This window comes from Mirounga leonina, unplaced genomic scaffold (genome assembly GCF_011800145.1).
Source record: "Mirounga leonina isolate KUSES-001 unplaced genomic scaffold, KU_Mleo_1.0 Mir_151, whole genome shotgun sequence".
NCBI classification, from domain to species: domain Eukaryota; kingdom Metazoa; phylum Chordata; class Mammalia; order Carnivora; family Phocidae; genus Mirounga; species Mirounga leonina.
Window position 1 is genome coordinate 28303506 of NW_023270377.1, and position 25444 is coordinate 28328949.

Here is a 25444-nt window from a genome sequence, read left to right on the forward strand (position 1 = left end):
TAAATGGAGCACTGGGTGTTATATGCAAACAATGAATCATGGAACACTACACCAAAAACTAATGATGTAATGTATGGTGATTAACATAACATAATAAAATTAAATTTAAAAAAAAGGATCCTGTCACAGGAAATAAAAAATTTTCAGAAGAAGTAAAAAAACATGTCCTGGATCTCAGATACCCCCCTGGCCTCAGAGCCATGTGAAGCCCCCCAAGAAACCTATGATTGTGCCCTAGACTCTTGGAAGAATCCATGTAAGAAGTTTCAGGCAAGCTAATAGCTTGCATCTCCATCTGTTCCCTTCCAATTTTATTTGCCCATAGGCTCAATCTTTAGACATAAATTAAGCTTTGTAGGTCAGAGTTCCTATAATACTTAGAGGTCCAAGTTGTTAAAAGACAGTCATAGATACTAAAACACAGGCTAGATGAAAGCTGATAATCCATGTTCCAAGGCATAGCTCCCTCATTTTTTTCTTGAATATTGCATTGGTGGTCACACTAGTTTTCTTCTCTCCTAGGCTGACTACTGATGAGACCCCAGCATTGTCTCCTGACAATGCCACAATTGTGGAGTTGGCATTTTTATGTAAATAGCTGTTCTCTGATTCATTAAGCCCTATTGCCCCTGACATTTTTTTTCTTTCTGACCCTTATCAGCCACACACTGGCAAAACAGGAAGAAATAAAGAGGACAAAGAAAGGCAATAAAAGGGTTACAACCAAGAAGTGTATTGTGACTGTGACCAACAAGGAAATTTAGAAATGGGTGACTGAACACCCAAGGATGCTGTGTCAGCTGGTTACAGCTACAACATTTGTTCAAAGCCTGACAAGTGCTTAGCACCATTTCAAGGTGTCACATAGAGATACATAGGAAATGACAGTCATAGACACTACCTTAAGAGCACTTGCAGTTTAATAGACAAGATAGCACAATTAAATGCCTATATTCTTGTATATGTACAATCTGGCCCTTGCTTACCTCTCTCCTTACTCTTTATTTCTCTCATAGCACCTGTTACAAGCTGCAATATTCAGTTTATTTATTTGTGTTCTTGATTATTATGGCTCCCCTGAGCCAGAGTTGCCCTGTATGCAACAGTGTGTCCATTCTAATTATTTATAGCTACCATCCCCAATCTCACCCACTGGAATAGAAATTCCAAGAGGACAGGGGCCATGTCTATCTTATTCACCACTGTAACCCTAGAGCTTAGCAAAATATACCTAGCAGATTCTGAAAAAGGATTTACGAATGAATAAATAAAGACAATATTAAATAAAGAAAGCCAGCAACGACTATATAAAAAGATTATGTAATATCTTCTGAATGATGCTACTAATTCAATAATACAAAATTAAACGTGAACCTGGTTCCAAAAAGATGAGCAAATTTTTCAAAATATGTAGATGAGAAAAAAACATCTTTAGGCCCCAGGGTAGCTGCGCTGAAACTGACCACAGATGCATAAATGTGCATGGCCAAGATCAGCAGAACTTCCCAGCAGACCTACAGATTCATGAGTCACTGAACTTTGGAGTGGCTCGGTGTGGCATTGTTGCAGCAATAACTAATAGTATACTCTTTTAAAGTAATAACTGATTACCAGCAAAACACACCTGAGAATGCAAACATGATCCCTCTTTATTGAAGTGGAAAGTATCTTTAAATTCTTTGATTCCTCTTTAGCCTTCCCTGCAGCCACATTCTCATGCCTGGGGCTGAGCAGACCTGGGTAGGATAGACTCAGAGAACAGACATGAAGGAGACCAGCAGGCCCAGCACCACGGCAGTAGGTGTCCCCTTTCCAGCACCATCTGAGTCCCAGTATTTCTCATAGACATCATCCAGGACCGAGAGCACGGCCTCCATGGTCTCCTCGCAGGTGGCCTGAATCTGCGCGGCCGGCAGAACAAATCCATATGTACCATTGTCCCTCAGCTCAAACGTGTATGAGAAGGGAATACCAATGTCCCGAGCCCAGTCTCTTGAGGCCCCTGATGTGGTATCTACAAACAAAAGCATGAAGGCAGAGGTAGAAATTATACTGCGAAAGGACAGGTTTCTATGGCTATTTCAGGGAATAAAGGCTCAATGCAGCAACATTAGTGAACTTTTTCATATTAAGGATTCTCCCTCTCATTGATATGACACCCTGTGGGGCAGGAAGTACGTCTCGTTTAGCCTGTCTCCCCTCGCCACCTCCCAGAATACCTAGCATTATGCTTGGCATATAGCAGAAGTTTGGGTAAAGTTTCTCCGCTGAATCAAAGACTAGACAACCTATTATTACAAGGCAAGTGAACTGACATATAAAGGAACAGAAGTAAAATGAGCAACAAGGAAAATATTATGCAAATATTATCCAGGTGGTCCTCAGGTGGGTGGAGGAAGTTGTGGCTGGGGATGGGGAAAAGCTGCGCACTGTCCTTTTAACTAAATTCTTTTCTGTGTAAGATCCTTTCTCGAGGCCCCACCTGCTTTGCTTTCTCAGACTGATAGGTCCTCTGAGAACTGAATCAACTGACCAAGGGTCACTGGAAAACGTCCTTCCTGTTAACTCCTGTACCTTCTCACTTGCCGGCTCTTTTTAACTGAAGCCAGAGGGAGTTCTGGTCTGAGCCAGTGTATTAATTTTTTTTCTTTTAGCTCACACTTTATCCCTAGAGAGCATAATTCTGTATTTGTACAGACTCCCTTTTATCCTTGGTCATTTTGATTTGTACAACTTCCTGTTGAACCCAGGGAGCTCTTCCGTCCCTCTCCTGCCTACCCCACTCCCCAAAGTCCACTGGCTTCTTTTGTGCCTTAGATACTATTGAAGAGGCAAAAAAAGCTACTTACATAAAATATCTGCACTCGATCCAACTCTATAATTGGTTCCATGCTTTTTTTTCAATGCATTTGCTGCCTTCTGTCCAACTTGGATCTGTAGGTGGGAAATGCAGAGACAGATATCTGGTGTTAAAAATAAATCCAACAATCCAGAGGGTTGGGTATTTTGTCCAAATCCATCTCCAGAGTTCCAGACCATCTTTCTAACTTCCCATTGGACCTCTATACCTAGGTAGCCTTCTGGTACTTCAGACTCAACACACTCACACCCAATTTCATCATTCCCCCACTAATAAAGCTGTTCTGGTTTCCATATTTCTGACTTATCTGCTCCCCCAAACACACATAAAATCCTGCAGTCACCTTTGACTCTCCTTCTTTCAAATGTTACCAAGTTGCATTTCCAGCACCATCACCCTATTTTAGTCTCATTACCTCTGAAATGGACTATTGTCATCTTTTAGTAAGTTTCTCTTCCTCTCACCAATCCTTATCCCAGTCGATCTCTTCTGGATTCCAGGTGAACTTCGGTAGAATAGAACTATGATCATGATCCTGCCGAAAAGCCTTATTCTTAATTGCCCACTGAATTAATCACAAGCTTCTCAGTTTCACATTTGAGATCCTTTACGATGTGGCCCTAGCCCACCTTTCCCACACCATATTCTTTACATCCTACCCTAGATGATAGTCACTCTCAAGTTTTCCCACTGTTCCCCAGACATGCCCATTTCTTCAGACTCTCTACCTTTTATCTGGATATTCAGTCCACCTGGCATGCCTTACCTCTTTTCTCTGCCTGTTGAAATTCTACCCAACCTCAAAAGACTTTTTCAAATGCTGACTCTTCCATGGGACCTTTCCTCATCACCCCAACTAAATCCTCTCTCTCCCCACTTCCCCCCCACCACGTGGCCCTTTGTTCATACTTCTCTTATAATTCCCTTCTTATTTTTCCTTATAGGTATTTGATACTTATCTCTTATAGGCTTATAGGATTTCAGAGCTAGAGGCTACACCCCTCCCCACACCTACCACCATGTCACCTGACTGCACTGGAAATCTCTCAGAACTGAATGATTTCTAATGTCTCAGCCTTGCTCTCTGCAAACCTTTTCCTGAGATCAGAGCCACTAACACTGAGAGATCCAAGTGTATTGGCTATGTCTATTAACCTTCTGATAAATTTCTTCACATACCCTTTCAACAGTCTTTCAATAGTCTTCTCTAAGTTTTCCCCACCCCAGACTCCCTAATACCTCCCTTTAGATTTTACACAAACACCACCAAAATCCCCTTGACCACTCCCTGCCTGGACTGTGATCCACCTTTGCTTTCTTTACCCCTTAGGGCAGCCTGACTGCTTTTGCAGGTGCATCAGCTCCTCTGACTTCTGACTAGTGATGAGTCTAACTTTAAACCTTCTTGGTCCTGCATTGTCCTTCACTGTCCAGCTGAATCCTGGGGTATGACAGAGCGGTGCGTGGGCAGAGTAGGGATAGGCATGGTGAAGTTCAAAAGGAAGAGTAGAAAAGGGAGTAAGTGGTGGTAGGTCATATACAGCAGCTGTGAGCAGCATTCTTAGGGCACTTGGGACTTTCTGTGTATGGCAAAGATAAAAGAAAAAACATTCAACTGAACATATGTTCAAGAGCTTTGCCTCCTCTTTACTCACTACTGAGAATTCTGTCTTGGGCCAGTCACCTTCTCTCTCTTCCTAAAAAAAGGATTCTAAGTCTGGCTTAGGTCCTGGGCTCATTGTTCAGAATGACATGATTGGTAAGAAGGGCTTGAGAAGTGCATGAAATAAAGCTGGTTTGAATAATTTACACTGCAAAGAGGTACAAGAGCTGTTTTTGTAGATAGAAGAGAAAATAAGAAGGAGAAGAGAGTCAGAAAGAAGATTTCTGGAGAGATAAATTCTGCTAACGAAATAAAAATGAAGGGTGCAGAGAAAGGATCAGGGTAGTTGTTATCTGTGAGTGAAATGAAGAGCATGAGGCGGGGAGGGGGAAAGAGTTGCTATGATTTACCAGCTACACTCCCTTTTGAAGTTCTTTCAAAGTCTGGTAGAGACATGAATTGCCTTTAATTATTTTTAATTCCCATATGTTTCTGCATTTCTCTGAATGAAACTCCATGCTAACTGGTCCACGTGGGACCTTAACTTTTATTTGGGTTATATGCATCAGCTCCAGGCTACATTTTCCTTCCAAATGACTCTTGCATTTTTTTCTTGTCTGTTCACCCCAGACAACCATTTCTTTTTTCTGATTGCCAGCCTTTACTTATTTTATCCTATGTAATTCCTTTCCCTCACATCCTGTGGGGTGGGAACAGTCTTCCTGCTTTCTTCTTCTTACTATGGGGAAGTTGATAGGAGTAGGAAGTATAAGGTATATGAGAAGTATACAGTTGTGACCCTAGGTTGTAGACTTGGTTCTTTCCCAGAAGATGAAATAAAATCCAAAGACTCTGACTTCTATCCTTAAGGGTGGACCTCCTGATTATTATTCCCTCTCCTTTTGACAATATACCACACGGCCATAGGGAGCCAATTTCTCTGCTGACCTTCTTCTCAGCCCAAAGGAACGTTAGTCAAAACAGTAAAAATCCTCTTGCCAGTAGTACATGATTTACATTTCTAAAGACCTCAAGCCTCCTTAATAACTCCCAGAGAGTTTCCTACAGGCATATATTCACAGGGAGGCACACAAAAAAGGTTGATGGAGGCCCTGGCATGTGTGTGGGAGGAAAGAGCTTGGGATAGGAGCTAGAAGTTGATATGGGAAGAGTTCAAGTGGAAAGAATGTCAGCATTTAAAACATTAGAATTTTTATAGCTATTCTAATTTCCAGAGCAATTTAGAACAGGGCTATATATAGTTATGTTTCCCCTACATAGTGATTGCCAAGTTGTCTATCATGCAGTATAATATTTATCATGATTTCTACAAATTTTTGGTTTTGTAAATATATAGAGATTAATTACTAGTCTCTGGTAGTTGTAAATAGTACCAAAAATGGAGATCTCCTTCAACAGTTGGCTTGATTCTGTGTCTTTGTGCACTCTATCAAAGCTTACTCATAAGAACCTAAAACAACTGCTAGCTAGCTTCAATGAGGTTGACACAGGTGGCAAAATTTTCACACTGTCTTTTTATTGACAGGTCTTGGGGATGAATGTTTATGCTAACTTTTTAGCACCTGAGGCTGTAAGAGATACAGAATAGAAGTGCCCTTTCTCAATTCGATGTGCCCACTTCTGCATATGGTACTAAAGGGTTCTCGGTAATTCCCACCTAACCCTAACCTTCCAGCCGTGGTGACGTCAGTGCCATAGGTCTCTCCTGCCATTTTGCCTCCTCTAGTCTGTGGCCAGAGGGCTCTAACCAGAGAACCAACAGCACAAGACCCTCTCACCTTTGAATACAAACTTTGCAAAATGGTCATATAGTATCTGTTTTCCTGAGCCAAGAAGGGAACAGAATTCCCTAAAAAAAAAAATACCAGGGGTTACAGTCTGCTTTTTTCTGCTGGTGGAAGGCCTGGTCCATTAAAGATCTATAGTGGCCTGCCTTTGGTGGTTCATTCGTGTTTGTCACAGATCCCTTTGAGCAGAAAGTAGACATCTACAACAAATACCACAGGAACTGGGAGATAAAACAAGTTCTGGGCTTCTCAGCTGAAATCTCTGTTTCTGCAGTTTCCTTTACTGAAGAAATGAAATTTCTAGAGCTCAGGAATAGGAGGAAATAGGACACAGTTATCTGGTCATCAAAGTTAAAAGGAGCTCCTAGAAGTCGCATGCCCTTTCCGAGCAGAGAGGCAGTATGAGGAGGCTGAATGAATGTAGCCTCTGGAGTCTGAAGACATGAGTTCTAACCTGGGCTCTACCAATCACTGTCTATTGTTAACTCAAGGTCTCAATATCCACAGCTTCAAAGGGAGCTTATTATATTGTCATCTGGTCAGATGAGATAATGGTCCTAAAATCCCTTTGTAAATTGCAAAGTGCTAAGCAAATGTTAGTTATTGTCACATCTTGCAAAATGATCACATAGTACAAATGTCCAAAAACACTGTGAGAAAGCTATTGAAGTACTACTGGATATTCTTGGTTGTTGGGGGAAGGGCTTCCTTCAGCAAAGATCAGTAATGGTTTTTCTTTTTATGCCCAGACATGTGTTCTCCGGGTCATGCTCCAGTGGGAGAGGGACAGGACAGGTGAGAGAACCATTGGGTTCCCAAGCCTCTGTGACCTCAAGACCAGAGTGAGCTTAGCCTCCATCCATCCCAGCATTTATTGATAATGAGGGGTTTGTTCTAAAAAATAAAAAAGATGAGCAGAGACTAACAAGTGTTGATGAGCACGTGGGGGAAATTGGAACCCTGTGCACTGTTAGTCGGAATAGAAAATGGAGCAGCCGCTTTGGAAAACAGTATGATTGTTCCTCCAAAAATTAAAAACAGAACTGTCATATGATTCTTCAATTCTACTTCTGGTTATATACCCCCAAAGTTGGAAGTGGGATCTCAAAGAGATCTTTGTATACCTATGTTCTTAGAAGCATTATCTGCAGTAGCCCAAAGGTGGACACAATTCAAATACGTACTGACAGATGAATGGATAAAGAAAATGTGATACATACATATGATGGTATATTATTAAGCCATAAAAAGGAAGGAAATTCTGACATATGATACAACATAGATAAACCTTGAGGACATTATGCTAAATGAAATAAGCTGGTCACAAAAAGATACTGTATGATTCCACTTGTACGAGGCATCCAGAGCAGTCAAACTCACAGAAAATGAAAGTAGAAGGGTGGTCTACAGAAGCAACGGGGACCAGGAGTTGTTTTTAATGGGTACAGAGTGTCCACTGCGCAAGACGAAAGAGTTTTGATCAGTTGCACAATAATGTGAACATATGTAACACTACTGAACTGTCCACTTAAAAATGGTGAAGATGGTAAATTTTAGGTTTTGCGAATTTTGCCATGACTAAACGTAGAAAAAAATAATGTTTTTTTAAGATAACAAATATTACAACAATTCTAAATGTGCCCTCCCTTTGATTTGTGTCCGCTGTCCTCAGGTGCATGAAAGGGCAAAAAGACCGGTCCTATTCAGCAGTTGTGCCTGGTGCTTGAGTAAGCACAGCTTCAGAGGACCCGGATGTAGTAAAGGGCACCTTCCCTGCACCGGCTTGGACTTCACTGGCACTTCTCCTTACACATATCCCTAAGCAAATACTAGAAGCAGAGTATAGAAGAAAATAAAGCCTTGCATTTAGCAGAGAAGAGAGCAGATATTATTTAGCCATGTTATTTTAGATATGCCATATTCCACTAACTGCTGGCAAGTTCTTTAAAGCACGGTTCAAAAGCTATAATTGCTGAACGGAGCTTCAAGAGAATTTACAGAAATGAAAGCACATTCCTGCAGATTATTAACATAATCGTCTCATTTATATTATAGACGAATACCTAAGATGTCTCCCAACTTGACACTTTACGAAACAGGTAGTTAATTAATGTAGGTAAAGCAGCATTTAACCTGAAGCCTTCCCAGCAGGCGTCTGGCAAGGTGTAAAAAGCACAAGAAAGAAAATAAGGAAGAGCAGAGAGAACAAAAGCAGGGCTGGAGCCAAAATCTTGAAAATGGAAACCAGAGAAAGGAAAGCCAGGGTCCCACGGGGGCTTTTGTAAAGGCTCTGGTGCTATGGTCTTACCAGTTCCTCATGGTTACTGGACTTATTTTTAGTGTAGCCATAAGGCGTGAGAATGAGCTGCCCATACGAGTGCATGGTCAGGAAGCACACAATGCTCTCCTTCTTGCTCTCTACAAAGCTGGAAACAGCCTTAGTCTCCGGCTCCGATGCTGGTCCTGTCCCACAGAATGTTAAATCGTGGCAGTCTTTAGAGGCACCAATACCTGGAACATACAGAAAACCACGAAGAAGTCAACATGATACCAGTTTAGAATGGACTGAGGGCAAGGAGTCACCCTTGCTCAGGGCAACCTGTGGGTGGAATTGGGGCTTGCCCTGGCTTAGTTCAGGTTAAATTAGTGAGCAAGGGTAGTCATTCAAGGAGGAACTCAGAAAGGCAGGAGGACTGACATTCAGATTTAGAGACAACCTCCATGCTTCCATGGCCCACAAAGGAAGACGCAAAACAAAATGGCATTTTCAGTCATGTTTTACTTAAACCTGTGGTGGGCCCTGAAATAGATGTTTGGGAACAAGTTCTTGGGTTCCTAGGTCAGGCTAAGTCTCTCTCACTGTCTTACTGGCTTCCATCTCAGTAGAGCTATTTTGCAAGGACACAGTAGTCTGTTCTCCTCAGTGATGATAATAAGGACCAGCAGCTGAGCACCTTGTACCCACTGGACATGGTGGTTAGCCCCTCCTCTGTGGCAACTCATCAAATCCCCACAACTACCTACTGATTGGATGGTAGGACTACGGCCCACATTTTAAATAAGAGAAACCTAAAGCAGAAAGATGAAGCGATTTTTCCAAGACCACACAGCCGCCGAGTCTGAATCTTAACCCTTGCCATCTGGTTTTTAACCAGATTGCTCTTAACCATTTCTACCTCTTTATTTGCTTCTGATTCACTGGGCATGTTGAGATTCAGAAACATGAACATGCCTTAAGGAGAAGGAAATGTTTGCCTTATTTACTTCTGCCTTCCCACTATAAAAATAATCTGCAAGGATAATTCTCTGATTTTTTTCATTTTATGAAAATTCATATATTTAAAAATAAAGTGATAGATTTCAAACATATTCACTTTGATTTAGGTCTTCTTTGCCCTCATTTAGCCAATCCCACTTGAAAAGAGTCCTGCACTTGAGTGTTGCTGGTTCTTCCTGCATAGATAATGTCATCCCTTAGGGTGAAAACACTGGTCAAGAAGTCCAGAGAGCTGTGCAAAATTAGATGCTTATTTTTGAAAGTTTTATCTCTAGTAATTCACCTCCATCCTAGCTTCTCTTTTCCATTCTTTGCTCAAGTCATCAACTAAACGTGTACTTACTACACCAGGCCACATTGAAATTTCGATTGAGATCTGTCCCAAAACATGTGCCATTATTATGGGACGAACGGGATTTCCTCCAAAGCCGATCCTGTAACAGAGGAACATAGAAAAGCTGCTGTTCTAGGGTCTCATAAATCACAGTGTTGGGGATGAGTGGGTGGCCCTGGAACATAAAAAATAGTCCCTAGGATTGTCTGGGAAAATTTGCCTTTAATATAACAAAGCTTGTGCCTATAATTTTTAGTCTCACAGATGGGCCAGCAACACCCAATAACAGGAACATCTGTCCAATCCAAGTGTACCTACATGTACACTATCAAATTGGAGGGAGTATGGCTTTTTCCTCATGAGCAGATTAGCAGTGCCTGGTGGACGTGATCTGCTTAATCAGGGAAAGCTTCAGAGAGTCATTTTTTATGTCCGAGTGATACAGGATGAAAGGTAAATAGCTTGGCAGATGGAAAAAGGCTGTTCCAGGTGTATCAGTGATGGTCTCTGCACATTTCTGGAAGCAGAAGACTGATGAGTGGAGATGAGCATAAAGACAAGTTTCTCCAGACAAGCTTGGAGGGAAGAATTTGATTTATACCCAGGCTGAAAGGCTGCTGCAGGAAAAAGGGTCCCAGGAACCGCTTTTGGGAGAGTAAAGGGGAAAAGGGAGGAATGGATATTCTCTAGAAACGGGTTCTTGTTTGTGGAGTGATCCACTTTCAAAACATTTTAAAGAGGAAGTTTTCTTTTTTTTCTTTAAGATTTTGTTTGTTTGTTTATTTATTTGAGAGAGAGAGCACGCGAACAAGAGTGGGGGAGGTACAGAGGGAGAGGGAGAAACAGGCGACCCGCTGAGCAGGGAGCCTGATGTGCGGGACTCGATCCCAGGACTCTGGGATCATGACCTGGGCTGAAGGCAGATGCTTAACCCACTGAGCCACCCAGTTGCCCCAAGAGGAAGTTTTCCATTAACTAAAAACTTTATGAGATGTTTGCCCCCTGTGTGAATGATCACAGTGGAAAATGAAAGTTGGGTTAGAATTTATACATCATTTGTGCCCCTCATACTTCAAAACTGGGTGGTTACAAGGTAGTATATGAATTTTATACCAATCAGAGAGGCAGTCCACAAACTTGAAGGAGGTGGACTTGGAGAAAAGTTAAATCTGGGAATATGTCAAAAACAAACAAACAAACAAACATAAAAACACGTGCTGGATTTCAACTCTAACAAGGCCCCCACTTTCTCCATCCTAAACTTGATGTAGATTGTTGGCTTAACAATACTGAGTTGATTTTTATCCCAAATGGGGTTTTTTTCTCTACATGGCCCCAAAACATTTCTGTCACTACAATGACTACGGTCAGAAAAATGAACCTGAGTCAAGATCTAGTTCATGGATTCATCCCAGAACCTTACTCGATGTACTCACAGTTGTCCAAGTATAGATATAACCATCTATGTTAAGAACAGGAAGCACGTAGAAGTCCAGGTTTCTAAGGAACCTTCCTATCCTTGGGTTATCTTTATAGTTTTGTAGAATCTGAAAATTTAAGAGAGAAACATTTGAAATGCTCCCAGGAAGAGGTCTTTTTTCAATTTCCTAACAATTTCAACATAATTGTAAGAGGTGATTGCAAATGGAACCTCTACTCTCCTGCCCTCCAACCCTGCCTCAGTTGTCCTATTTGTTATGGTAGTGATTCTCAAGATTTATTTTCCATCAGAATCACCTGGAGGGCTTGTTAAAATACAACTGCCTGGCTCTCCTCCCCCACCCCACCCCCTTCCCTTAATTCACTAGGTCAAAGGTGGTGAGGTGAAGCCCCAGAATTTGCATTTCTCACAAGTTCCCAGTTATGTTGATGCTATTGGTCTAGGAACCACACTTGGAGAACTGCTCCTTGTGGGCTTCTTTCTGTTGTGGTTTCTGACACAAAGATTATCTTATAGGGTATAGCTAATACATAACAATTCACTGAGCTAGGTATTTTCCACATGCTAAATCTCTTCATCTGCACTATAGATCCCCTAAAGAGGCCATTCCAAGCTCCTTCTGCAGGTGAAAAACGAGGGGTCCTGGTGTTAGAAAATTTGCTCAAGACTCTCTGAAAAAGGCAGCACCAGGCTTTACTCATCTCCAACTTCCGCGATATATTGTCTTCTTCACTTAGATATGTGGTTTACCTTCCAGTACAAATTATTGTGGAGATCATAATACCTAACTCAGTTTTCAGTGAAGCTACTTATAAATTCCATTTCCCTTGGGGTGAAGGAGTAACTCAGTAGAGAGCTGCATTGCCTACCTGAGAAAGAAGGAAGCTTTCTAAACAGCTAAGATGTGACAGGTATTTTGTTGGACTATTAACCATTATAAAAAAGCTAAAAACACCTACTTCTTTCACAAACCATTGGCAAAAAGCTGGGGCAATCCATTCCCTGGCATGAATTCCACAGTCCATCCAGATGATCTTCTTGGGGTTATCGGATGGTTGGCTGATCTGGAGGGGACATCCGTACTCTATTACCAAACAATTGCTTATAATCATAAGCTGCTGTGCAAAGTTACCAGGTTTTTTATTCCCCTACAGGTCCCTTTCTTCCTCCACTCTGTGATTCCAAGCATGAGGCAGGGATGATGGGAGAGACACCCACCACTATCCACTTCTGGTCAACCCAGTCTTCTTTCATTTCTCCCTGTGCCATTCTTGTGCCTCAGTCTAGCCTCACTCCAGCAAGAAAGATCCCCTCCTCTTTCAGAGGGGTGGGCCAGGTAGGAATTAACCTGGCAAGTGTGGATTCTCTTTGATGGAGAAGAGGTCGTGAACACTACCAAGTTTGTCACAGTCACGTCTGCTTTGAATGTAAATGGCCTAGACTCGAGTTGTTCATTGAAAGCCACTGGGAGCTGGGCTGATGAAGGCTCTACCTCTTTATCAGTGAGAAATTTACAAATTGGGATAAAGACAAGACTGGATCCATCATATTCAAGGAGCTTTTTCCCTAGAGCCTCACCCATTTTCCTAATCCAGCCAGCATATTTCCTAATCCACCTTTTATCTTCATTCCCTCTTATAATTACCCTTTTTATGAGTACATGTATTTGATTATATATTTTTCTTTATTGCTTCCTTATTATATACCAATTCTACTCTTTAAAAGAGCCCCAGGCAGAGGATATCTAGATATCTTTTTTGGCTGACTCAGCTCTGAATTTGACGGCCTATCCAAAATCAGGTAGGTAGGTGCCCATGCTTAACATATTAGCCAATCATTCACTCAGATCCTGGGTAAATTCAATTTCAGAGCCAATAGATTTTTTTGTAGTTCTAGATGACTCTCAAATTTGGGAATGTGCTTTGTAAATTAACATGTCCACAGTAAGTGGTAAGAGGGCAATGAACTAAGTAATTAAGGTAATTTCCAGCCTTTTCACTCACCTTCAAATAATACATGGGCCGGATCTCATAGGTCATTCCTAGGAAATGCTGTGTCACCACTCCTGTGTACTTCTCACTTATCTGGATCATCCACTGATAGATCTGAAACAGCCAGGGAGGACTGTGGATATCAATAAGAAAATCGTTTGCTTGCCTCTAATTAAGATAACTGCTTCTCTCATTAAGATACTGAACTCTGGACTATTCGCTCTAGCTAAACAAACTACCAGACTAAACCAATGAACTATGCTGACGCCCTCCCATTTTCTGTAAAGATCGACTCTGCCCCCAATCTTAGAACACCTACTGAACTTTACAAATAGGTTATTGAGCATTAGTAGATTCAATAATCCACTGATAACACTTCAGAAACATCGTATCCTTCAAATGGCCACACACCTCTAGACTTCCATGTGGTACCCAATCATGCCAGCAGTTTCAGGTCAGGCTGACTTGGGGGGATCCTTTTGGATCCCAACAATATCCTTTGCTAATGCCTATGGATCCAAGATTAGAGAAGAGTTGGATATGCCCTTCACAGAACATGCCAATAAAAGTTTCTAAATCAATCCCAAAGTAACATTTTGATTCATCTGAGGAGACCTGAATGGATGTTGAATTAATTAAAAGTCTTACACCATGCTTGGAAAGGAAGGGTCTTCTTATACCTTCACCTGTAAGTCAATAATGTGGGGTTCTGTAATGGTGAATGGACTGAGGGAATTCATAAACATAAGCTATATTAAGATAGCCATCAACACATGACAGGGTAGTCCCACACTCGGTTTCTGTATAGTTGAAATATCTCTACAATAAGAGTTATGGTAAATAACCATAATTAATTTGGGATAATAAATATTTTATTTGAAAATCTTAGCATCTCAATTGACATTCTTTTTAACAGATAAAGTGCATTATTATAACAGTAATGATATGTCAGTGGAGTATTTTCAATTCAGTTCTGTCAAATGAAGAAAACGACAACTTCTCACATGGGTATTGTGCGTGCTTCTTGATGGGCTGGGTCAGATGAAGGTGTCATGAGCCCTGGGAAGGCTACAAAGAAGAGCTCAACAGCAGCAATTATTTATCTATTGTTTAATCAGAAGTAGTGTAGTGTATTCCATTTACTCTCACAGAAAAGCTGCAAGATCAGGACTGATTTCCTGTTTCACAGGTGAGGAAACCAAAGACCAAAGAGGTTAAGTGTCTTGGTCAAGGTCACAGAGCAAGTGGTCAAGCCAGGTGTGATCTATCTCCTATACCAGAGCATAAGCTTTCTATGGGCCTTCCTGGACCTTGTTCAAATTTTTAGAATCTTTAGTACTTGGGGGTGATTGTTATAAAAGAATGTATAAACTCATTCTTGCATTCTTTAAAAAAAATTCTGGAAAATATTAATATACTCCCAAATGCTGACAGAATAAATGGTAAAACGTTTTTGGAAGGACACTTGTGTATTTATATAAAAATTTAGATATGCTTATCCTTTAACCCAAAGACTCTATGTTTAGAAATTTATACCTCAAAAAAAGCTTTGCATAAAGTCACACACACATACCTCACAAATATGCATATATAGTAGCTAATTTTTTACTGTATCCAGTTTCAAAAATAACCAAACTCATCTTAGTAGTGATACGAGTATTTCTTTAAAAGAAATTTTCCCCTCTTAAGAACTACTGCCTGCATCCTTCACATCCGACAAGAAATGCCACATTTTCAGCTAAATGTGATTGGATCACAAGGCTTCTCCACTGCATGTCCCACAGCCATATACACATTGTCCTTGCCCTGTTTAAACTGGCTAACCAGGGGCACCTGCGTGGCTCAGTTGTTAAGCATCTACCTTCGGCTCAGGTCATGATCCCAGGGTCCTGGGTCGAGGCCCACATCGGGCTCTCTGCTCCGCGGGAAGCCTGCTTCTCCTTCTCCAACTCCCCCTGCTTGTGTTCCCTCTCTTACTGTATCTCTCTCTGTCAAATAAATAAATGAAGTCTTTAAAAAAATAATAAACTGGCTAACCACCTGACAAACAAGAACAAGGGTTAACTTTAGTCCACGTTCACAGGAGTAAAACTGGCTAGAGGATTCTTTTCCCTGTTGATTTGCCTTTTTATTTAATATGATAGGATTTATAGCTTTGATGGTGGTGATCAAAAAATGATTTTCTGCAATCCCTTGAACTCGGTGCACGGGCAAATCTCTACCTCATATTTTGAGACACTCTAGCCTATGCATATTAACAGTGAACCAACCCTCGCCCATCCTAAAGTAGGCGTGGCCACCACCAAACTCCATGTGTCCTTGCTCACCTCTTCCATTGGGTGATATTTGGTATAGGAATAGGTGTCCAGGCTCTTCCATGGGTTCACTGTCTCTTCCACAACCTCTCGTCTGGGTTGTGCTAGGGATCTGCAGAAGAAAGTCAGACTCAAAGCAATGAAGAAACTAGAATACCATGAGGATTGGAAAGCTGATGAAAAAGGTGGTAGAAAGCACTGTGAACAGGATTCGGAGGAGAAAAGTCAGTGTTAGAGTCTTCTCACTGTGACTTACTGACTGTGAGATCTGGGGCAAAAATTGAGTCCCTCCAAACTGTAGTTTCTTCATCAGTAGAGTGAGGTGAGGACAGCCATTCCAATCTTGCAGGGAAGCTGGGTAATTCAGTAAGATGTTGTGGGTAAACATACTTTTAAATTTGTAAAAGAAATAATAGCTAAGATTTATTGAACTGAAATGTATTACAAGACACTCAAGCAATTTAAATCTCATTTACTTCTCTTGAAAACTCTGAGATAGGTACTCTTACTATCCCCATTTCCGAGATGAAGAAATCGAGTCACAGGGAAAGTGTTATTGGGATTGACAATAACTGACAATGGACAGCCTGATTGAAGAGACTGCGATATTTTTAAAACTATTTTTAAAAACATTATTGAACATCATACCCTGTAGACCCATTCGTGTTGTTGCAAATGGCAAGATCTCATTCTTTTCTATGGCTGAGTAATATTCTATATATAGAGAGAGAATATTCATATATATATATATAATTATATATATACATACACATATATATATATAATGTTCCCCCCCTACACACATCCTCTTCCGCTATTAACACATCCTGTTCCACACCACAATGGAACATTTGTTAGATTCAATGAACCTACATTGACAGACACATCTTTATTTCCCAAAGTCCATTGTTTACGTTAGGGTTCACTCTTCGTGTTGCACATTTTATGGGTTTAAACAAATGTATAATGATATGCATCTACCATTGTAGTATCATACAGCACAGTCTCACTGTCCTAAAAATCCTCTGTGCGCTGCCTGTTCATCCCTGCCCCGCCCCCCCAACCACTGGCAACCACTGATATTTTTATTGTCTCCATTGTTTTGCCCTTTCCAGAATGTCATGTACCTGGAATCATACAGTGTGTAGCCTTTCAGATTGGCTTCTTTCCTTAGTAACATGCATTCAACTTCTCTCCATGTCTTTTCATGGCTTAATAGCTCATTTCTTTTTGGAGTTGTATAATATTTCATTATCTGGAAGTACCACAGTTTATTTATCCATTCACTTACTAAAGGGCATCTTTCTTAATTGTTTAATTGGCAATTATAAATAAAGATACTACAAACATCTTTGTGCAGGGCTTTGTGTGGGCATAAGTTGCCAGTTCATTTGGGTAGATACCAAGAAACATGATTACTGGATCATGTAGTAAGAGTATGTTTAGTTTTGTAAGAAACTACCTTCCAAGAAACTGTCTTCCAAAGTGGCTGGACCATTCTGTATTCCTACCAGCAATGTATGAGAGTTCCTGTTGCTTCACTTCCTTACCAGCATTTGGTGTTGTCACTGTTCTGATTTGGGGCCATTCTAATAGTGTGTAGTGGTGTCTCATTGTTTTCACTTGCAGTATCCTAATAACATATGATGTTGAACATCTTTTTGCAGGCATACTTGACACTGGTGTGCCTTTGTTGGTGAGGTGTATGTTCTGGCGGTTTGCCCATTTTTGACTCAAGTTGTTCATTTTCTTATTATTGAATTTTAAGAGTTCTTTGTTTATTTTAAACAACAGTCCTTCATCAGATGTATCTTTTGCAAATATTTTCTCCCAGTTTTTGGCTTGTCTTCTCATTCTCTTGACATCGTCTTTTGCAGAGCAGAAGTTTTTAATTTTAATAAAATCCAAGCTATTAATTATTTATTTCATTGACTGTGTTTGTGGTGTTGTATTTAAAAAGTCATTGCCATATCCAAGGTCATCTAGGTTTTCTCCTATATTATCTTCTAGGAGTTTTTTAGTTTTGCATTTTACATTTAGGTCTATAATCCAATTTGAGTTAATTTCTATGAAGGGTATAAGGTCTGTGTCTAGATTCACTTTTTTTTTTTTTTTGGCATGTGAATGTCCAGTTGTTCCTGTACCATTTGTTGAAAACTCTAATTTGCTCTATAGTGTTATCTTTGTTCTTTTGTCGAAAATCAATTAATTATATTCATGTGGGTCTATTTCTGGGCATTCTATTTTGTTCCATTGATCTATTTGTCTCTTCTTTCATCAGTACCACATTGTCTTGATTACTGTAGCTTTATAAGTCTTAAAATCAGGTGGTGTCAGTCCTACAACTTTGTTCTTCTTCAATATTATGTTGGCTATTCTGAGTCATTTGCCTTTACATATAGACTTCAGAACCAGTTTGTCAGTATCCACAAAATAACTTGCTGGGATTCTGATTTGGGATTGCATTGAATCTATAGATCAAGTTGGGAAGAATTGACCTTTTGACAATATTGGGTCTTCCTATATATTTATATGGAATATCTCTCCATTTATTTAGTTCTCCTTTGATGTCTTTCATTAGAGTTTTATAGCTTTTCTCATATAGATCTTGTACATATTTTCTTAGATTGATATCCAAGTATTTTATTTGGGGGGGTGATAATATAAATAGTAATATGTTTTTAATGGAAAATTTCTCTTGCTCATTGCTAGTATATAGAAGAGCAGTTGACTTTTGTACATTAACCTTGTGTCCTACAACCTTGGTATAGTTACTTATTAATTCCAGGAGGTTTTTTTGGTCAATTTTTTCAGATTTTCTACATAGATGGTCATGTCTTCAGTGAACATAGACAGTTTTATCTCTTCCTTCCCAATCTGTATACCTTCTATCTCCATTATTTGTCTGATGGTATTAGCTAAAACTTCCAGGGCAATGTTCAAAAGCAGTTGTGAGAGTGGACATCCTTGCCTTGTTTCTGATCTTAGCAGGAATGTTTCTAGTTTTTCACCATTAGGTATGAGTTAACTGTAGGTATTTTGTGGTTACTCTTTATGATGTTGGGCAAGTTCCCCTCTATTCCTAATTTCTGAGTTTTTGTCACAAATGGGTGTTGGTGTTTGTCAAATGCTTTTGCTATATCCACTGATCCTGTATCATGTGATTTTTTATTTTTTGCCTATTGTTGTGATGGATTACATGAGTTGATTATCAAATATGAAATCCAGTTACTGGATTGACTAAATTTCAATTTTTTAACCTGTTCATTTAGCACATATACTACAATTACCCACTGTAATAGAAATCAATTTCCCTACACAATTCTATGACTTTAAACTTGGAACTACATTTATTATTTTTAATTGTTACTAATATTTATAAGAATAGCTAATATTAATAAGAATTGTTATTCTCAATTTAATAAGTTCTTTACCCTCAAAACTGTAAATGTTTTATTACACTGTTGAATGAATTTTACCTTATTTACTTTGTTCAAATGAAAATCTCATGAGATAGGATTGTCTAAATAATCAAGTTAAAATAATGAAAATGAATTTTAGGAGATTAAAAGAAGCAAATGTAATTAAAATTATAATAGTTGAGGAGCAATATGTTTCTCCATGTTATTCAGGGTTTTGTTTCTAATAGTTATCATTCATTTGATTTTTTTCTTAAATAAGCAAGAGTGCTTCATTCAGAGTGAGCAATTCTAATATAAAATATATGTACTGGTGGAAGCAATATATTGAGGCTGGTTGACAAAACATACTATCATTTTATAAAGCAAATATGTACAACCATTGGTGTGTTTAAATTAATAAAAATTCAATCAGGAGCACAGTTCATGTCTTTATTAAATAATCAGGAAATATATGTATATTATTACCACTTAACCTTTACTGAGCACTATATGCTAGGCACTGACAAAAGCATTTATATTATCATCTTTTTTAACCCAATCAACAACCCAAGGGGTTGGTACTCTTGTTACTGTATACAAAATCAGTAATAGATAATGGTAGTAGAAAAGTAGATTTCTTTCTTACAGACCTTAAAATCTACTTAAAGGAATAGACATAAATACATGAAAAGCAAAATAATTGAGCCATTAAATAATAAGGCATGAAGTCTGATAAGAAAATTGCCTGATTGACTACCAATTAAATGGTACACTAAGTGTATTGAAGACAAGGGATAGAGAATTCCTAACTCAAGCATAGTCAGTGATAACAACCAGTGTTGTCCTAGTAATTATGCATGCCAGCACTGTTCAAAGAACTTGATATATACACACTTACTTAACCCTGACAAAAATCTTTAAGGTAAATTATTCCAGGTTGTTGTTTTGTTCTGAAGATTTGTTACATAGGTTAAATTATGCTTTTATTATACCCTAGAGAATCAGCATAAAATATTTATTAGCCCATTTAAAAAATTGTCTCACTCTGATTTGGACTACGAAGAAAGAAAATAAGTATCAGCATTATAAAGTCACTAGAAAACAATTTCAGTGCTTTTTCAGAAAGGAGAGAGCAGAAGAAATAAAGCAACTGAGAAGGATATCTTTTCAGTCCTCCCTTCATCCTTCCCCACACTGGCTATCCTGCCTGTCCAGTCCTGCCCAGAAATGAGATAATCAGAGATGGTGATGTTCAGAGCAACCTTGTTCCATCCTTCATACAGTTCAGCAAATGTTTGGGTCTTTATTTATCATAGTTATCTACTCAGTGGGGTAGGAAAGTGAGTACACACAAAGCAGGGCTGGTCCCAGTGAATTCCTGTTTCAGTTGGGTTGGTATTCCCTGGCAATTCCACAATATAGAATGGAAGAAATTAAAGGTAACTGGATACCACCAAGAACCAACATTTGGTTTTCCCCCAGCTAACGTCTGTCAAATGTGTGAGTGCCTTGCCTCCTAAGCCCGGCTTTGAATGACTAGGTCCACGAAATATGCCCAAAAAACCCACAAAAAACTGTATGGGATCTGAGTGAAAACTTCTGCTATTAAAATTGCTTATCATTTTTACATGAGATTAAACACAATACTTAAACTCCAGAAACCCAAATACTTAGTTCAAGCAATGTTTAAACCATACACTTAGAAAAGACAATTCCTTGTTTCTAGGCAATTTCTTGGGTAATGCATAATGCATGCGAAGAGGGAGGAAAAGCTGGCTAATCCCCCAAATTATCACCAGTCTCATCTCACCAATCAAATGAAAAGATTATTGTACTTTGTGTATTCTTTTTGAATAGGAATTCATAAAATGTTTAACAGAGAAAATGATCCTTTGGGGTACATTTTGAATAAATACTATAAATCTAAGATAGTCTAGTGAAATTTTGACTGGAATGTATAAAGAGGCAAGAATCTAATGAATACTGAGGCAAATTTTGTATTTTCAATACTTAGTAAGGATACAGTTATATGAATATTTCATGACGGTAATGTATTTTCAAACTTTTTTTTTTCTTCTTGCAAAATTAGCATACACTTATCGTGGAAAATATAGAAAGTACAGAGAAGAGAAAAACAGAAAAGAGAAGGGAGGAATAATGTTTAATAATCCCACCTCCCTGAGTTCATTCTTGATATTTTGGCATATTTCTCATCAATCTTTTATCTGTGCATATTTTTTTTTTAAACACAGTGCAGGTTATATCTATATATAATTTTGTATTCACTCCTTTGTATTGCATAATATTCTACCAGAAGCATTTTCTCAAACCAATGAAAACTTTTTATAAACATTATTTTTAATGACTGCATAATATCTGACAGTAGGTGTATATTACATAACATTGTTTATTTAAATATTGTCATCTATGCTGGATATTAAATCTATTTCCCCTTTTGGTTTTTTGCTATTGTAAATAATTCTGGAGTTAATGACTTTTTGCCTAAATCTTTGTGCTCATTTCTGATTATTTCCTTGAGCTACATTCCAGGAAGAAGAATTAGTAGGTCAAGGAGGATGAGTATTTTCAAGGCATTTGATTCATACTGCTAAATCCCAAATGATTCTACAGATTTACACTTTTATTGGGAGTGTGCAGTATATATGAGTCCACCTCCCTAACTACTCAAAAGGAAGGTTACAAAGCTTATAATCTTTGTTAATCATAGATTTTCTAAACTATTATTACATCTTATGTAATGAATAGAGTATAAGAAATGGCAGGTAACCTACGTTTTGCATTGGTAAGAGCCATACAAAAGTGAACATTATTTTCTATTAGTAAATAATAATGAAGATGCAAACAGCCACTAAGGACCAGGACTAGAAGATTTAAAATGTTTTCCTCAAGTGCAGTCAGAAGCTGCACTTGAGTTATCCAATGGAAGCCAGCCTAAGTCTTACTGCCTGAGCCACATCATTTCCATAATTTAACCTGGGTTTGAAAAATATTTTTTTCAAATCTTCACTAAAGAATATTTACAAAATGAATAATTGAAGGAGGGGGGGAATCACCAACCAAAGATAACAATGACCATTTTGGTACATATTTTTTCTTTTATTTTTCTAAGTATTTTATTACATTTCCTATCCTGCATCTTGCTTTTAGCATAAAACATGCCTTTTCTCATGCTATTAGAATTTTTTTGTAATCATTATTCTAATGGATAAATAATACTCTATTGTCATATATCACATATCAACATTTATATAACTTAATGTGGGACATTTAGGTTATTTCCAAATATTATAATATTTTATATAATATTTATGTTATAAATAAAGCTACATCTCATTGCATAAAATTCTTTCCATACTTAATTTTCTCAAAATAAGTTTCCAGAGGCAGGGATCAATGTGTAAGTTTCATTCAAACAATGTGTGAGTTTTAAGGCTCCTGATATTTTTAAGCAAGGTGATTCTTTTTCCCAATCAAAGCTCTGTGATATATGTCTTTGTCTCTAATTTATGAATGAAGAATATCAGAAAGATCAACGCAGTATCTATATGAAACTAAGTAAACTGATGGAAAACATGAGATGGCAATGTCCAGACAGGTTTTGGTGCCGTGGAGATTGTGGGCTCTCTTTATATAGCTGAAATCAGACTGTCTATGAAGCTAAAAGATAAGCTGAGATTGCACCATTCATCCAGGGCAAAAATCAGAGTGAATTTCCCTGTTCTGGGAGAGTGAGTTTGTTGCAAGATTCTTTTAACCATGAAGCAAAAGAAAAAATACTATCTATAACCACACATGCTTGATGAGATATGCCAAATGAGCAGGATGAACCATGTGTGAACAAAGGAAAACATACACTTTATATGAAAATTATACCACACACACACAGAATTTAATATATATTTAAAGAAGTTATAATTCATTAGGAATAAGAAAGAACACAAACATAAGCAAATAATAAGAGTGGACAACTTATAAACTATTAAAATGAGTAATAATCAAGACAAAACACTTAAATTTATTAGAAATCAACAAAATGCAAAGTAAGTCAACTGGGTATTTTCACATGTAAACTGATGCCATTTTTCTAGAGGGCAATTTGGCAATGCAAAGCAAGATTCTCACATTTTTCTCAGCTTCTACCCAGGAATTCCACTTCTTCTAACTTACATTAAGAAAATAATCAAAGATTTGCAAAAAAATGTCATGTGGCTAAATGCTCACCATGGCATCATTTGTAAAAATGACAACATAGAAATCCACCATATGCCCCATAGGGTAGCAATGATGGAATATTATTTTTGGTTTTGTTTTAAATGTATTATGAATGTCATAGGAAAATTTCTATAATACAATTTAATTGAAAATTTCTGGCAACAGTACTGAATACATAATTATCTACCTATCTATCCAAAAATACTAAGAGTAACTATATCTTGGTGAAATTTTAAAGACTTTAAACATTTTTTTCAAAAATTAGAATAATCTGATTTACCAATTGTGAAACTGTAAATGAAGAATATAGAATTTTCATTATAATTTCCTTTTTTCAATCACAAACAAGACATATCTATTGGTATTTATCATATTTTGTGCTGGAAAATGAAGATATTTATTCATTTATGTTGAATGATAAAACTTTATTTTTCTCATCTCATGGTGGTATGTATGGGTAGGAAGAGGGGAAAATCCAGCTACACTAATCTTGAAAAAAGCTTTCCATTTAGACAGTCTAAGTCAAGATAGTCAGCCAGTCTTCCAACTTCACACTCACCCATCATATCCCAGCCCCTCAGGAACCAGGATCCCCAAGAGGTAAAGGGTCCCAAGCAGAGGCTTCATTCTTCTGCAGAGAGAACTAGAAAATCCTAGGCTTTTCCTGTAGGTCAATGAATCAAGCATCTCTGAGAATGCATAAAGGCGGAGGCTCTTACAATCAAGATAAGTCAGTTAATGGATGTCTCAGCAGAATTGTAAGTGAGCAGGTGTTTTATTAACTCTGTCATGTCCTCAAATAGCTTTTTTCTTATATAGTAGAAAACACTACCATTTGATTTTTCATTTCTCCTTGAAAACCAAATTTATACAAGCTCTTGGCCTCAAGAGATCCAGAAAGAAGTTTCTTCCCAATGTGAAGTACTCATTTCTAGGAATCCCCATCACCTGTACTTACTTAAGAGCTAATTATTCCTGCTGTTCCTTCCACACAGTTTTCTGGGCATAATGGGTTGTGTGTCTTCTGCCCTGGGTATGGTAGGCACGGTTATTATTAGGATTTCCACTCCCCTCTTAAAGCTATATTTTAGATCAAATACCTTCTCTTGTTCTGAGAGATCACACCACCAGCTTCTTAAACAAATCCAGGTCTCTCCAAATCTGAGCAGTGAAAACATTTTAAACCCTTTCTCAAGTGGATATTCTCACAAGGCCCTCTCACATAAAGGACTATGTCAGATAACCCACCATGTTTTCAAACAAACCTAGATATGCCTGAATCTCAAACATGACCACTAAAAAGTAAAAGCTCAAGTTAAGATCATTGCTAAAAGTCTAATTGAGCAAGGCAAGCTTTAGTGCTGCAAAGTAGATTTAAACAGTGTCCTTGGCATTTGGGGGCCCAGTCTAAATCCTTTGTTCTGTTCATTCATTCACTCACTCACTCATTCATTCTACAAAAATGTAACAAGTACCCACTATATGCCAGGGATTAGTACAAAGATGAAAACATACCAAGATGAATGAGGCAGACCATGTCTCTGCTTTATGGAACTCAAAATAGAGTTGAGAGAACAATAAACAAGTGTACAAAAAAAAAAAAAAAACAAACCCACAATTTCAAGTAAAGGAAATCAAATTAAGGAGATGGGGGTGATCATGGGCCAAGACTATATTGAGATGGAGAGGCCTGTCCTGATTTATTTAAGATGATTTTTGAGTTAAGTTCTAAATGATATGGCTCATGAAAAAGGTTGTAGGAAAAGCGTGCCAGGTAAAGGGAGGAGCATATATAGGGGTCCCAGGGAAGAAATGAACTTGGTCCCATTGAGGAAATGGAAGAAAGCCAGTGTTTGAGTGAAGTGGGATTGAAATAGTGATGGAAGACGAGGTCAAGGAGATAGGCAAGGGGGCAGACCTTGTAGAGACCATGGGCCATAGTATGGACTTTGAATATTATTCTAAGAAATCCCTGAAAAGGTTTTGGTTTTATATCTTAAATAATTTGTCTGGCTGCTGCAACAGACAGAATAGAAACAGAAAAACCAGAATTCTAAGGGAGCGATGATGGGGCCTCAGGGTAGTCAGTCATAGTGATACGGTCCAGCATGGCCACACGGGGAATTTATTTTAGAAGCAAATTTGCTTATGGAATAACTGTGAAGTGTGAAGGAATTAGGA

The 25444-nt window shown here is 38.5% G+C and overlaps 1 protein-coding gene across 1 annotated transcript; it reads right to left on the reverse strand.

The window, feature by feature from the left end:
* Positions 1-1751: 1751 nt before the first annotated feature.
* CPO (carboxypeptidase O) lies at positions 1752-23939 on the reverse strand. The gene is made up of 9 exons (XM_035006611.1): positions 23823-23939; positions 15642-15741; positions 13327-13428; positions 12283-12387; positions 11319-11429; positions 9892-9982; positions 8580-8782; positions 2850-2934; positions 1752-2014 (listed from the first exon to the last, which is right to left on the reverse strand). The coding sequence occupies exons 1-9, from the start codon at positions 23888-23890 to the stop codon at positions 1752-1754; spliced, it is 1128 nt and encodes a 375-aa protein (XP_034862502.1). The 5' UTR covers positions 23891-23939.
* Positions 23940-25444: the final 1505 nt, after the last annotated feature.